The following is a 13,109-nucleotide window of genomic DNA, read 5'->3' as shown; positions in this document are numbered from 1 at the left end:
TTGCATTCACCTGCCCGTGGCTCAGGGGACATGCCCAAGAGCTGCCACTCGAGGTCTCTGAGCTTTGCAGATTAAGGAGCTGTATTCTCCCCAGCCCTACTCACAGAGGTACCCCCATCCCTGCCCCTAATCCCCACCCTGCTCTCTGCCCCTTCCTCTGGCAATACGTTCCCAGCCACTGGCTCCCACAGGTAATCTGTAGGAACCTATGGAGGCAACACTGACCCTAGGCAAGAACCCTGGGCCCTGCTCAGGGCCCTGGCTATCTGCAGTCAAGTAGCCCCCACCTCACAGAATGCGGCCCACTCCCACCCCCCACCAAGAAAGTCAGCACTAGGGACAAAGGAGAAGCGTTCACTTACCCTGAGTAGAGATCAAGGGGACAATATTTACTTATCTGCTTCCACTTCCCAGTTGCTACCTGTTAAGAAATCACCACATGGTATCAATGAGTGGACTGGGGGAGCACTCCAACTCTAACACACAAAACAGCCCAAGTGACTGTGAGATGACCAAGGCAGCTGAAGGGCCCAGCAGATGACACCATCTCCAAGTGCACATCACTAGCTGGGGCAGGGGGCTTGACTGTGACCCCAGGAAATTTCGGCCCTCCTCTGAGAGCCTCACGTAGCTGCCAGCCCCTCCACATAAGCAGAGAAGCGGCAGCAAGCACCTTTATAAGATGACATGGCTGAATTTTGGTAATCAGATGAACAAATCTTTACAATTATAATATCCAGGAAGGGGAGGGTGCACCCAACTAGCAAGTTCATGTTGTCAGCGAGGAGATAAATTGGTACAACCTTTTGAAAGGCAACTTGCTGGTTTCCATCAAAATTTTAAATGTGCGTGCCCCCTGATTTGGCAAATGTATGAGGAATCGCTGGGTCAAGGATTCAATGCGACCTAACTGTGACAGCAAGACCTAGAAACAACTAAATAAATCAAAGGACATCTGCTCGTATGGGCCAGGACACAGCAAGTCACATGTTGAATGAAGGAATGAATAAATAATATGCAGCCACTAACAGAAAGAGGCAGAGCTCAAAATCACCAATATTTATTCAAGGGAAAAGCAATTGGCAGAACAATGCATATGAGATCACTTTTGCTTAAAAAAAAAAGGATATGTGCATCTATACATGCCATGTATCTAAATATGCATTGAAAAAGCCCTGAAGGATACACAACAATCGATCTCCAAGGATTATTTAAGTGAAAAAAGCAATTAGCAGAACAATAACTTATGGCAAGACTCCATATTTGCTTTATAAAAGTGTATGTGTGCACACATGCACGTGTGAGCACACATGAGAATATGTGTATGGAAAGGCATCACCTCACTTCCACTTGAATAACACGTATATTTTTGTTGGCACAGAAAGAAGTCTGGAAGGACATGCAAACTGACAACGTGAGTTACCTCTGGGAAGGCAGGAGACCTAATTCATAAAATTACATATTTTATCAATTAAACAAGCAGGTATTATTTCATAGCAAAAAAAAAAACAGTTCTTAAAAATCCATCATATATGTTGAAAATGAATCGTAACAATGAAAACCATCTCCTAAAGGGAATGGCTCACATACCTTCTTTTTCCTAAGAGCCTAGAAAGTTATAACCCCACAAAGAAAAGATGGACTAAGGACCTCTAGAAATTCTCTCCCCCATAAGGACAAGGGGAAAACTGGCAAAAACAGTCAGGATCAAAATTTTCAGAAACCAGAAAATTAACCTAAGGCTTACAACAATCTGGAAAGTATTATACAAGAAAAATGGCCATATCTAAATAAGAACAGTGAGCTATGTGGCACTTTTAATGCCTTATTCTTACCCCTTCTGTCTAGCACCAAGGGAACCCTAAAAACCAACATCCCCAATCACAGTGAAAACAGAAGTGTGGCAGCCACTGGAGAAGGCTAAATGGTGTAGGAGCTTCTCCAAAGCCTCATTTCCAGAGAGTGGTCATTATTTGACCTGTCTCTTGGTTTCCTGTCTTCACTTACTTGACTCAGAGCTAACCAACTACAAAAGGGGCATTTTCGGGCTTCCCTGGTGGCGCAGTGGTTGAGAGTCCGCCTGCCGATGCAGGGGACACGGGTTCGTGCCCCGGTCTGGGAAGATCCCACATGCCGCGGAGCGGCTGGGCCCGTGAGCCAAGGCCGCTGAGCCTGCGTGTCCAGAGCCTGTGCTCCACAATGGGAGAGGCCACAACAGTGAGAGGCCCGCGTACCACAAAAAAAAAAAAAAGGGGGGGGGGCATTTTCCCCCAGGGACATTTGTGAAAAATATTCAGAGGCAACTGTTTAACTTCATGACTTCCTGAGATACTGGTTAACAGTTCTAGCAAACAATAGGCTAACCTAAAACTAAAAAGAAAAAGCAGAGGAAGGACATGTACACAGGGCTTTGAAAAGCTCCAGTATATCCTGGGCATCTAGGAGGCCATGCACAAGCTCCAGAAAGACCTGAAAAGGCCACCACCTTCTGGTGATCTGAGGCTCTGCAGAAGTGAAGGCTAAGGCAGAGCTGCAACCGCCCTGCTAAGTGTTGATGGCAGGCCCCAGTACACACACAGAGCCCCTCAGTAATGCCTGGGAGACTTAATGGTATCAGGCATTTAAGAAATCTCTGTTAAACCATTAGCTGCTCACCTAAGCTAATGGAGCATCAGAGGCCACAAACAACAAAGCACAGACTTCTCAAACTTGGCAAAGAAAAATCACAAAACAATAACAATTACAACAAGCAGCAACAACAAATCCTAGAAAGGTTGTAGAAACTGATTTCCAGAGTGGTCACGTTATATTACTTAAAATGCCTGTTTTCAACAAATCATTACAAGACATGCAAAGAAACAAAAACGTATGGTCCACACCCAGGAAAAAAACAATCAATAGGCTGTCCCTGAGAAATTCATACATTGGACTTACTTGACAAAGACTTTAACTCAACTATTTTAAATAAGCTTTAAGCTAAAGGAAACCAAGGACAAAGAACTGAAGGAGACAAGGAAAACAATGTATTAACAAACAGGGGATATTAATAAGGCTAGAAATTATAAAAAGGAACCAAATAGAAATTCTGTCATTGAAAAATACAATAACTAAAATGAAAAAGTCACAAGGGCTCAACAGCAGATCTGAGTAGGCAGAAGAAACAATCAGTGGATTTTAGGATAAAGTCCAAGAGTTCCACACCTAGACACATCATAATAAAACTGTCCAAAGACAAAGAGAGAGAGAATCTTGAAAGCAGGAAGAGAGAAGTGACTCATGATGTACAAAGGATCCTCCATAAGATTAACTGTTAATTTCTCACTGAAAACCATGGAGGCCAGAGGCACTGGGATGGCATACACAGTGCTGAAAGAAAAGACTATCAACCAAGAAGTCTTGCCTATAAAATTATCCTTTCAAATGAAGCAATAATTAAGACATTGCCAGATAAACAATAACTTAAAAAATGTGTTGCTAGAAAACCTGCCCTACAAGAAATACTAAAGGGAAATCTTCAGGCTGAACTAAAAGGGAACTAGACAGTAACTCAGATCCACATGAAAAAATAAATGGCACTGGGTAAAGGAACTACATAGGTAAGTATAAAGGATAATATAAATATATTTTGTTTGTAACTTTTTTCTTCTACCTGGTTCAAAAGACAGAATGTCCCCTGCATGGCATAAGGCAATTATTATAACTGCATAAGGCAATTATTACAAATCTGTATTGACAAGCATACAATGCATAACGATGTAATTTGTATGACAATAACAGCACAACAGAGCGGGAAGGCAACAAAGCTATATAGAAGCAGAGTTTATGTATACTGCTGAAGTTGAATTGTTATTGAGTTAGATTGTTTAGGTTAAGATGTTAAATCAATAGGTAGAACAACTAGACAGAATATCAACAAGGAAGTAGAAGACTTGTACAACATTATAAACCAACTAGACTTAACAAATATCTATAGAACACTCAACAACAGCAGAGTATATTCTAATCAAGTAAACATGAAACATTCTCAAGGAGAAACCATATGTTAAACCACAAAACAAGTCTCAATAAATTTAAAAAGATACAACTCTGCAAACTCAGTGGAATGAAACTAGAAACAAATAATAAAAGGAAATTTGAGAAACTCACAAATACATGAAAACTAAACACATTCCTAATCATCAATGAGTCAAATAAGAAATCAAAAGAGCAGTCAGAAAATAAATTGAGATAAATGAAAATACAACATAACAAAATTTATAGGAGGCAGAGAAAGCAATGTTTAGAGAGAAATTTATACTTGTAAACACCTATATTAACAGGAAGAAAGATCTCAAATCAATAACCTAATTTTCTACCCTAAAAAACTAGAGACCAAACTAAATCCAATGCAAACAGAGAGAAAGAAGTAGTAGATTAGAGCAGAGATAGATGAAGCAGAGTATAGAAAGGGAAAATTTGAGAAAAGAAACAAAACCAAAAGTTGTTTCTTTGAAAAGATCAACAAATATGGCAATCCTTTGGCTAGATCAAGAAAAAAAAAAGACAGGACTCAAATGACTAAAACCAAGAATGAAAGAAAAGACATTACTACCAACCTTGCAGAAATAAAAAGAATTTTAGAGGAATGCTATGAACAATTATATGCCAACAAATTAGATGAAATGAACAAATTCTTAGAAACATACAGCTACCAAAACTGACTCAAGAAGAAATAGAGAATCTAAACAGACATAACAAAAGGCTGAATCAGTAATCAAAAATCTTTCAACAGGGACTTCCCTGGCAGTCCAATGGTTAAGACTTCACCTTCCAGTGCAGGGGGTGCGGGTTCAAACACTGATCGGGGAGCTAAGATTCCCACATGCCTTGGGGCCAAAAAAACAAAACATAAAAAACAGAAGCAATATTCTAACAAATTCAATAAAGACTTAAAAAAAATCTTTCAACAAAGAAAACCCCAGGACCATCTGGTCCATCTTTGCTACTGAATGCTACCAAATGTTTAAAGAAGAATCAACACCAATACTCAAACTCTTCCAAAAAACTGAAGAGTAAAAGATGGAAAACACTTCCTAACTCATTCTATGAAGCCAGTTATTACCCTGGTACCAAAACTAGACAAAAGCACCACTAGAAAAGAAAACTACAGACAAATATCCCTCAAGAAAAAATCCTCAACAAAAACTAACAAACCACATTAGCAGCATACTAAAGAGATTACACACCTATCATCAAATGGGATTTATCAATCAAATACATGTGTGGTTCAACATATGAAAATCAATCAATGTAATACACCATATTAATAGAAAGAGGAAAACAACTCATGATCATCTCAACAGATGCAGGACAAGCATTTGACAAAATCTAACATTCTTTCATGATTAATAAAAACAAAACAAAAAAACTCTAAAAGAACATCTTTCACAAACTCACAGTGAGAACATTACATTCAACAGTGAAATTCTGAAAGGTTTACCCCTAATATCAGGAACAAGATAAGGATGCTCACTCTTACTATTTCTATACAATATTGTACTCATAATTAAAAACAGAATTACCATATGATCCAGCAGTTCAACTTCTGGGTATATACCCCAAAGAATTGAAAGCAGAGTCTCAAAGAAATATTTGTACACCCATGTTCACAGAAGTGTTATTCACAATAGCCAAGAAATGGGAGCAGCCCAAGTGCCCATCAATGGATGGATGGATAAACAAAATATGGTATATTATCCAGCCTTAGAAAGGAAGGAAATTCTCACACAACCTACAGTATGGATGAACCTTGAGGACATTATGGTAAGTGAAATAAACCAGTCATAAAAGGACAAATACTGTGTGATTCCACATATATGAGGTCCCTACAGTAGTCAAATTCATAGAGATAGAAACTACAATGGTGGTTGCCAGGGGTTTGAGAAAGGAAGAAATGTAGAGTTGTTTAATGGATGCAGAGTTTCAGTTTTACAAGATGAAAAATGTTCTGGAGATGGATGATGGTGACAGTTGCACAACAATGTAAATGTACTTAATGTCAATGAACTGTACACTTAATGGGTAAGATGGTAAATTTTATGTCATGTGTATTTCATCACAATTAAATATATATATTAAAAAATCAGTTGTATTTCTATGCAATAAACAATCTGAAAATGAAATTTCTAAAAATTCCATTTACAATAGCATCCCCCAAAATAAAAAATTTAGGAATAAGTTCAACAAAAGACACATAGATTTATAGGCTGAAAACTTTATCACATCGCTGGAAGAAATTAAAGACCTAAATAAATGGGAAAACATCCTGTGTTCACAGAGTATTAACACTGTTAAGGTGGCAATACTCCCCATACTAATCTGCAATACGTTGGAATCCTTATCAAAAATCCCAGCTGCTGTCTTGGAAATCGTGAAGCTTAAAGACATCTAAATTGGAAAAGAAGAAGTAAAACTCTATTCACAGATGGCATGATCCTGTACATAGAAAATTCCAAAGAATCTACAAGAATGCTACCAGAGCTAATAAATGAATTCAGCAAAGTTGTAGGGTACCAGATCAACACACAAAAATTAGTTGTGTTTCTATACCCTAGCAATAAACAAACCAAAAAGGAAATTAAGGAAGCAATCCTACTTATAACCACATTTACAATATTCCAAAATAATAAAATACCTAGAAATAAATTTAACCAAAGTGGTGAAAGACTTGTACACTGAAAACTATAAAATACTGCTGAAAGGAAATTAAAGAAAACCTAAGTAAGTGGAAAGAGAGCTTGTGTTCATGGATTATAAGACTTAGTATTGTTAACATGGCAGTACTACCCAAAGTGACCTATAGATTCCTGAAATTTCTGTCAAAATTCCAAAGTCTTTTTTGGCAGTTGTGAAAAATCCAATTCTCAAATTCACATGTAATTTTAAGGGGCCTCAAATAGCCAAAACAATCATGAACAATCAATCTTGAAAAAGAAGAACAAAGCTAGAAGACTAACACTTCCTGATTTCAAAACTTACTACAAAACTACAGCAATCAAGAGTGTGGTACTGGCATAAGGACAGACATACAGACCAATAGAAGGCCAGAAATAAGCCCTCACATATATGGCCAATAGATTTTAGATAAAGGTGCCAAGACCATTCAATGGAGAAATGATGGTCTTTTCACAAGTGGTCCTGGGAAAACTGGATATCACATGAAGTTGGGCCCTTACCTAACATCAAACACATAAACTAACTCAAAATGGATCAAAGATCTAAACATAAGAGCTAATACTATAAAACTCTTAGAAGAAAACATATGGGAAAAGCACCATGTCCTTGGTTTAGGTAAACATTTCTTGGATATGACACCAAAGGCATAGGCAATGAAAGAAAAAAAAGACAAATTAGACTTTATCAAAATTTAAAACTTTTGTGCAACAAAGGACACTATCAACAGAGTAAAAAGGCAACCAACAGAACGGGAGAAAATATTTGCAAATCACATATCTGATAAAGAAATTAACATCTAAAATAAACAGAGAACCCCTAAAACAACTAAAAAACAAACAACTCATTTCAAAAACAGGTAAAGAATTTGAATAGACATTTCTCCAAAGAAGATATACAAATAGCCAATAAGCACATGAACAGATGCTCAACATCACTGTTAGAGAAATGCAAATGAAAATCACATGAGATACTACTTCCTATCCATTAGGATGACTATAATCACGAACAGGGACAATAACAAGTGCAAGCGAGGATGTGGAGAAACTGGAGCTCTCATACATTGCTGGTGGGAATATAGAATGGTGCTATAGCTGTAGAAAACAATCTGCCATTTCCTCAAAAAGTTAAACAGAATTTCCCTAAGAACCAGCAATGCCACTGCTAGGAATATACCCAAGAGAACTGAAAACAGTGACTCAAACATGTACATGTACGTGCACATTTATAGCAACATTATTCACAATAGCCAAAAGGAAAAAACCCACATGTCCATCAATAGATGAATGGATAAACAAAATGTTTCCATACAATGGAGTATTATTCAGCCATAAAAGAAATGAAGTGCTGATAAATGCTACAATGTGTATGAACCTCAAAAATATTATGCTAAGTAAAAGAAGAGAGTCACAAAAAGCCATAATTTGTGTGATTCCATTTATAGGAAATGTCCGGAATAGGCAAATCCACAGAGATAGGTGGTTGCCAGGGGTTGGCAGGACAGGGGGTGACTGCTAATGGGCACAGGACTTCTTTTCGAGGTGATGAAATGTTTTGGAATTAGATAGTGGTGATGGTTGCACAACCTTATGAATAAACTAAAATCCACTGGATTATATATTTTAAAAGTGTAAATCTTAGGATATGCAAATATCTCAATTAAGAAGGAAAAGATGAACATGAAGTACTTTTGAAATAAAAAGTAAATAATATCTATGTTTTATTTTACTCCTCTGAAAACTCTAGGTGGCCCAGCCATTCATCACAAGGCTCTGTGCAGGGAGGGAACCCAGCTGGTCAACTCTTCTCACCTTGAGGTGCTGGTGCATGCAGTAACGACACACCTTATGCTTCATCTCATGCGTAACATCACTGGAGAAAGGAATAAACCCACATTTTGGCTGCAAAATAAACAAGTAAGGAAGAAAAAAAGCTTAGGGAGAAAACACATACCTTTAGGTAGACCTATAACTACAGGATAATGAAGTGCAGCTCCCAGGAGAATCACCAAGTGTTAGATATAAACATTCCCAAAAGTTGCTTTTATCCTCAGTCCCCGGTGGGAATTGATGCCTCCCCCACTGCATCACATAAATATCTCTTTGCCACTAGAGAATCCAAAGCCAGAACTCTCACTGGGGAAGAACAGTGATGCCTCAATTGCTAGCTTGACAACAAAGAGTAGCTTTGTGTTTTCATCATGGAACAAGACGGGAAAGACTCTAGGAGTGCAGATCTGCCACACACTCCAGCTCCAAGAAGAACGCTTGGTCCCTCTGATAAGAATGTGTGAAGGAGAAGGTGCCCATATGGTGGCTGCTGGGCTCCCAGAACATCTGAAACTCTAGTTGCCTTTTAAAAGCCATGACTTCTGGGCACATACAATATGAAAGACCACTGCCTAGCGTCGGGGCACTGAAGATCACACTGTCCATCATTTGTGACGCCTGAGACACTCATCCTCTGCTTGGAGAAGCAGAACATCAGTCCACACTGAACACCCACAGATGTGAATGCTCAGGGCCAAGAGCATGACCCACAAGTCGCCACCAGAGGTTTGGAGGAAGGAAACAAATAACAAGATATCTGGCAGGCTTCTTGAGGGAGACTCAGGTGGCCACTCTGGACACTGAGCCACAGAGCTGAAGCAGCGGCCTGGCCCTTATCCAGGAATCACTGCCCTGCACTAGACAAGCGACATCTTTTGTCGCCTCCTCCTGAGGATCCCTGCCACGACAAACCAGGGCCTTGAGAGACACAAAGGCTTCTATGCCTCCTGGAGGTCTCTCCTGAGCATTCTCCTGAGAAGCAAAGGAACAGAGTGTCACCCAGTCTAAAGGGTGGTCCTCAAGCTGAGCCCTTGGAGCATGGCATGCAGTGTCACCAAGCAGCCAAGCAGGCACAGCTGGGAAGGAGGTCAAGAGAGGCCCTGGCAAGCTGCACCCTCCAAGGAAAATAAGCAGAGTGGAGCCCATGCTTCCTTCTGGTGGCCATCAGCTAGGGCTTGTCCCTGGCTAGTTCCCTGTTATGACACCTGAGAACAAGCCTAAACCTGGGGGTCTGGGAAGCCATGCCCCTCAGGTCTGGCCAGGGTAAGGAACCAGAATAGCACGGTGCAAGAGGCATGCACAGAAGGAGAAAGAAGTAAGCCTACTCTCTGGGAGTTGGGGGGCTGCCTAGGTCATGGGGCCCAGCATGGGCAAAGTGCACTCCAGGCAGATGACTCATGGATTTACAGTCTGGACCCACCTTTCCCTTTTCCCCCACACCATTTCCCCCTTGACAGAAATTCACCTTGATCTCTACACACAGAATCGGCCGGTGCTCTGCAAAATGGTAGGTCTGAAGTCTGGCTAAATTGGGAAGGCACAGAGCATAACCACTGAGAGTGTCCAGGTCCTTGTCACAGCGAGATTCTGGAAAACAGAGCAAGGAAAATAACTGAGGATCAGTGCAAGAGAGACAAGATGACTCCATGGCAACTTGGACTCCTGTTGGGGAAGGATCAGCCTTGCCCAAGAGAGGGCTGGCCTTGGCCTCCACTCTTGAGAGGTCACCTCTAAGCCTTGGGATGTCTTGCCTGAGGAGTTTACCTGGGGACCTAGAGGCACATGAGTATAATGCTGCGATCTGTGGTAGGAGTTTGGGCCCTGTAGTACCAGCTTGACCTCCAGAGGGGCTGGAGGCTGAGGGCAGCCACACAGGTGGTCAGCTGTGTCTATATGCCCAAGCCCCAGCAAAAACCCTAACCCTTCTTATCTCAGCTGGTTTTAATCTGTGTCCCTTAGCTGTAATAAGCCATAACGATGAGGATAACAGTTCTGTGGGTCCTTCTAGCAAATTATCAGACCTGAGATTGGTCCTGGGGACCCCCCAAACATGCAGCTCTCATGAGTGAGGGTGATCTTGGGAACTGCTCCCCAATTCTGTGACTCTCTTAACCCAGGAGCTCAGAGAAGAAGGAGGCAACAGCCACTACCTTCCTTTTAAAGCTTCCTTCAGAATATGCAAACACCAATATTTCCTCAGCACTGACTGCTAGAAGTTATATTGTAGACAGTCACATAAGATATGGCCTCTTGGTCCCAGGAGAAGTCAGCTTTCCTCCTTCCACATAACAAGGCTGACTATGAGTCATTATTACAACATTATTACTGTTACGTCGTATAACTGCCAATTATAAAACGAATGACACTGTGTGGCACTAGTAACTAGATGGCAGAACCACAGCAGGCCTCAGTCTGTCTTTGTCTAGATGGGGAAAACAGAGCCAAGACACAGTCCAGGCTTTGAACAAAGCTGCTGCCTCCTCCCCCTTCGTTGGTCCTCTCCATCCATGAAGCCCTGCTCCTCACTGCTCCCCAAACTGAGGGCTCCAGGGCACAGCATCCTGTTTTCTTTCATTTTCCTAATCAAACATGAAAAGGATTTTATATTGACTCACTGCACACCCTGACTGCCTGGCTGTGCTTTAGGAGGAGACATTTCACTCCTCAACAACACAGATTTTACATCTTTGCCTCTGACTGTGACAGGAAAAGCTTTGACATGGTTACTGTCATTATTGCCACGAGCAAGTGTAGGGAAGGTACATGAGGTACTGAGGGGAAAATACGTGAGGTGACGTGGGGCGGTACATGAGGTGACTGCGGGAAGGGTATGTAAGGTGATGGGGGAGGGTATGTGTGGTGATGTGGGAAAGGTGTGGGAGGTAAAGGGGGGCAAGGTTTGGGGGGTGACGGGGGAAAGTATGTGTGGTGATGGGGGGAAGATATGAGAGGTAATGGGGGAGGGTATGTTCAGTAATGAGTGGAAGGTATGGGAAGTAATGGGGGGAAGGTTTGGGAGATGATGGGGGAACGTATTTGTGGTGATTGGGAAAGGTCTGGGAGGTGACTAGGGGAAGGTATGTGTAGTGATGGGTGGAAAGCATGTGTGGTGATGGGGGGTGGGGTATGTATGGTGATGGTGGGGAAGTACATGAGGTGAAGCGGGAAGGTAAAAAAATTCAAGTCTCTCACCTTACCTCAAGAGGATGAGCAGGCTGGGTGGTGCCAGCTTCTGGGAGAAGGTTTGCAGAACTGCCACCCTCTAGGGCCTAGCCCACCCTCCATGGCTCAGGTCTACCCCGGTTTTCCTTTGGACTCCTCCAGGCATCCCCTGGAGCCCACCTTCCCTTCCCTAAGTCTCCCTGTACTCCTTCAGCTCCCTCTTGGCTCCCAAATGCATTTTTATTTTTATTAATTTGTTCTTGGTCATATATTCCCTGCAGTGATCTGCAAATCTGATGCCCAGAATTGTATTCATGAGCTCCTAGGATTTCTACCCCCGATAATAAAGTTAAAAACTATATCTATATCTACCTAAGATGAGTAATAACGTCAAACACATTTCAAATGGAATATTATAAATTCGTAAGTTAGAAACCCTTACCTGGTCTTTCACACTGTATCTTTAAACAAAGCTGTTTCACAAAATCTAAAGGCAGCTGAACAACTTCCTGTAGGAACAAATAAGAAGTACTCGGTGTGGAATGCACAACAATGTGAACATACTTAATGCCACAGAACCACACACTTAAAAATGGTTAAAATGGTAAGTTTTATGTTATGTATATGTTACCACATTAAAAAAAAATACTCAGTATGTGGGATTTAGGAATAAAAGCTGCTCTGTTATTTTAAGGACATGTCCAGATTAAACAGACAGGCTAAAGTTTCTGTGCACTAAGAGGAACAGGCCCTCCTCAGAGCAGCTGGTGTCCACAGTGGTGGTGGCCAGAAGTGTGCCCCATGTCACCTAGTCAGTCTCCACAGAGGGCTCCTCACCCAGCTCCTCTGTTCTCACGGCGACCTCATCCTCATTCTCAGCGTCTGTGGACGGCAGAGCAGGGGCCTGAGGCAGTTCTCTGCCTGCAAGAAGTTCCTCACCAGCTATCTCCTCAGACAACCTGAGGCTCCTCACATTTCCATCTGAGAAGCAGCTCAAGGAACAGGGTCTGATCAAATATTAATCTCTGGGTGAGATGTCCTGGGTACCCATCAGCCACAGGACTCAGGATGGCCAATATTTGGTGCTCTGGGTCAAAAACAAAGGAGCAACTACTCTCTACTATTTCTTGCAGTCTCCCAAACTAAGAGTTTCTATTTAATCCACATTGCTCATCATCTTCCCCATGTTTCCAGGGTGGCAGAATTCTGACTTCTAAAGGAATCCCAAGGTGACGCAAGATACCTGCTTAGAATGAGAATGCTGGGATCCTGTCCACTTACATGCCACAACTTCTCCATCATGCCCTGTCCCACCTAGCCTCCAGCTCACATGAAGACAGGCCTAGACCAGTCCCCAAACCAGCCAGGCAGGGCCGGAGGCAGCACGGGTACAAGGGGTGTGTCTGT

At 41.7% G+C, this 13,109-nt stretch overlaps 1 protein-coding gene across 3 annotated transcripts in view; it reads right to left on the bottom strand.

Annotated features, from left to right (window-relative positions):
- The window catches only part of IPPK (inositol-pentakisphosphate 2-kinase), a 50,076-nt gene that overhangs the window by 24,509 nt on the left and 12,458 nt on the right, over window positions 1-13,109 (bottom strand). For all 3 annotated transcript variants that reach the window (XM_060155475.1, XM_060155477.1, XM_060155476.1), the window contains 4 exons: window positions 12,145-12,211; window positions 10,006-10,127; window positions 8,523-8,612; window positions 363-421 (listed from right to left, as the gene is read on the bottom strand). In XM_060155475.1, coding sequence (XP_060011458.1) covers window positions 363-421; window positions 8,523-8,612; window positions 10,006-10,127; window positions 12,145-12,211 — 338 coding nt within the window. The remainder of the gene's footprint in view (window positions 1-362; window positions 422-8,522; window positions 8,613-10,005; window positions 10,128-12,144; window positions 12,212-13,109) is intronic.

Source organism: Lagenorhynchus albirostris, chromosome 7 (genome assembly GCF_949774975.1).
Source record: "Lagenorhynchus albirostris chromosome 7, mLagAlb1.1, whole genome shotgun sequence".
Lineage (NCBI taxonomy): Eukaryota > Metazoa > Chordata > Mammalia > Artiodactyla > Delphinidae > Lagenorhynchus > Lagenorhynchus albirostris.
This window is presented reverse-complemented; position numbering and strand designations above follow the sequence as displayed.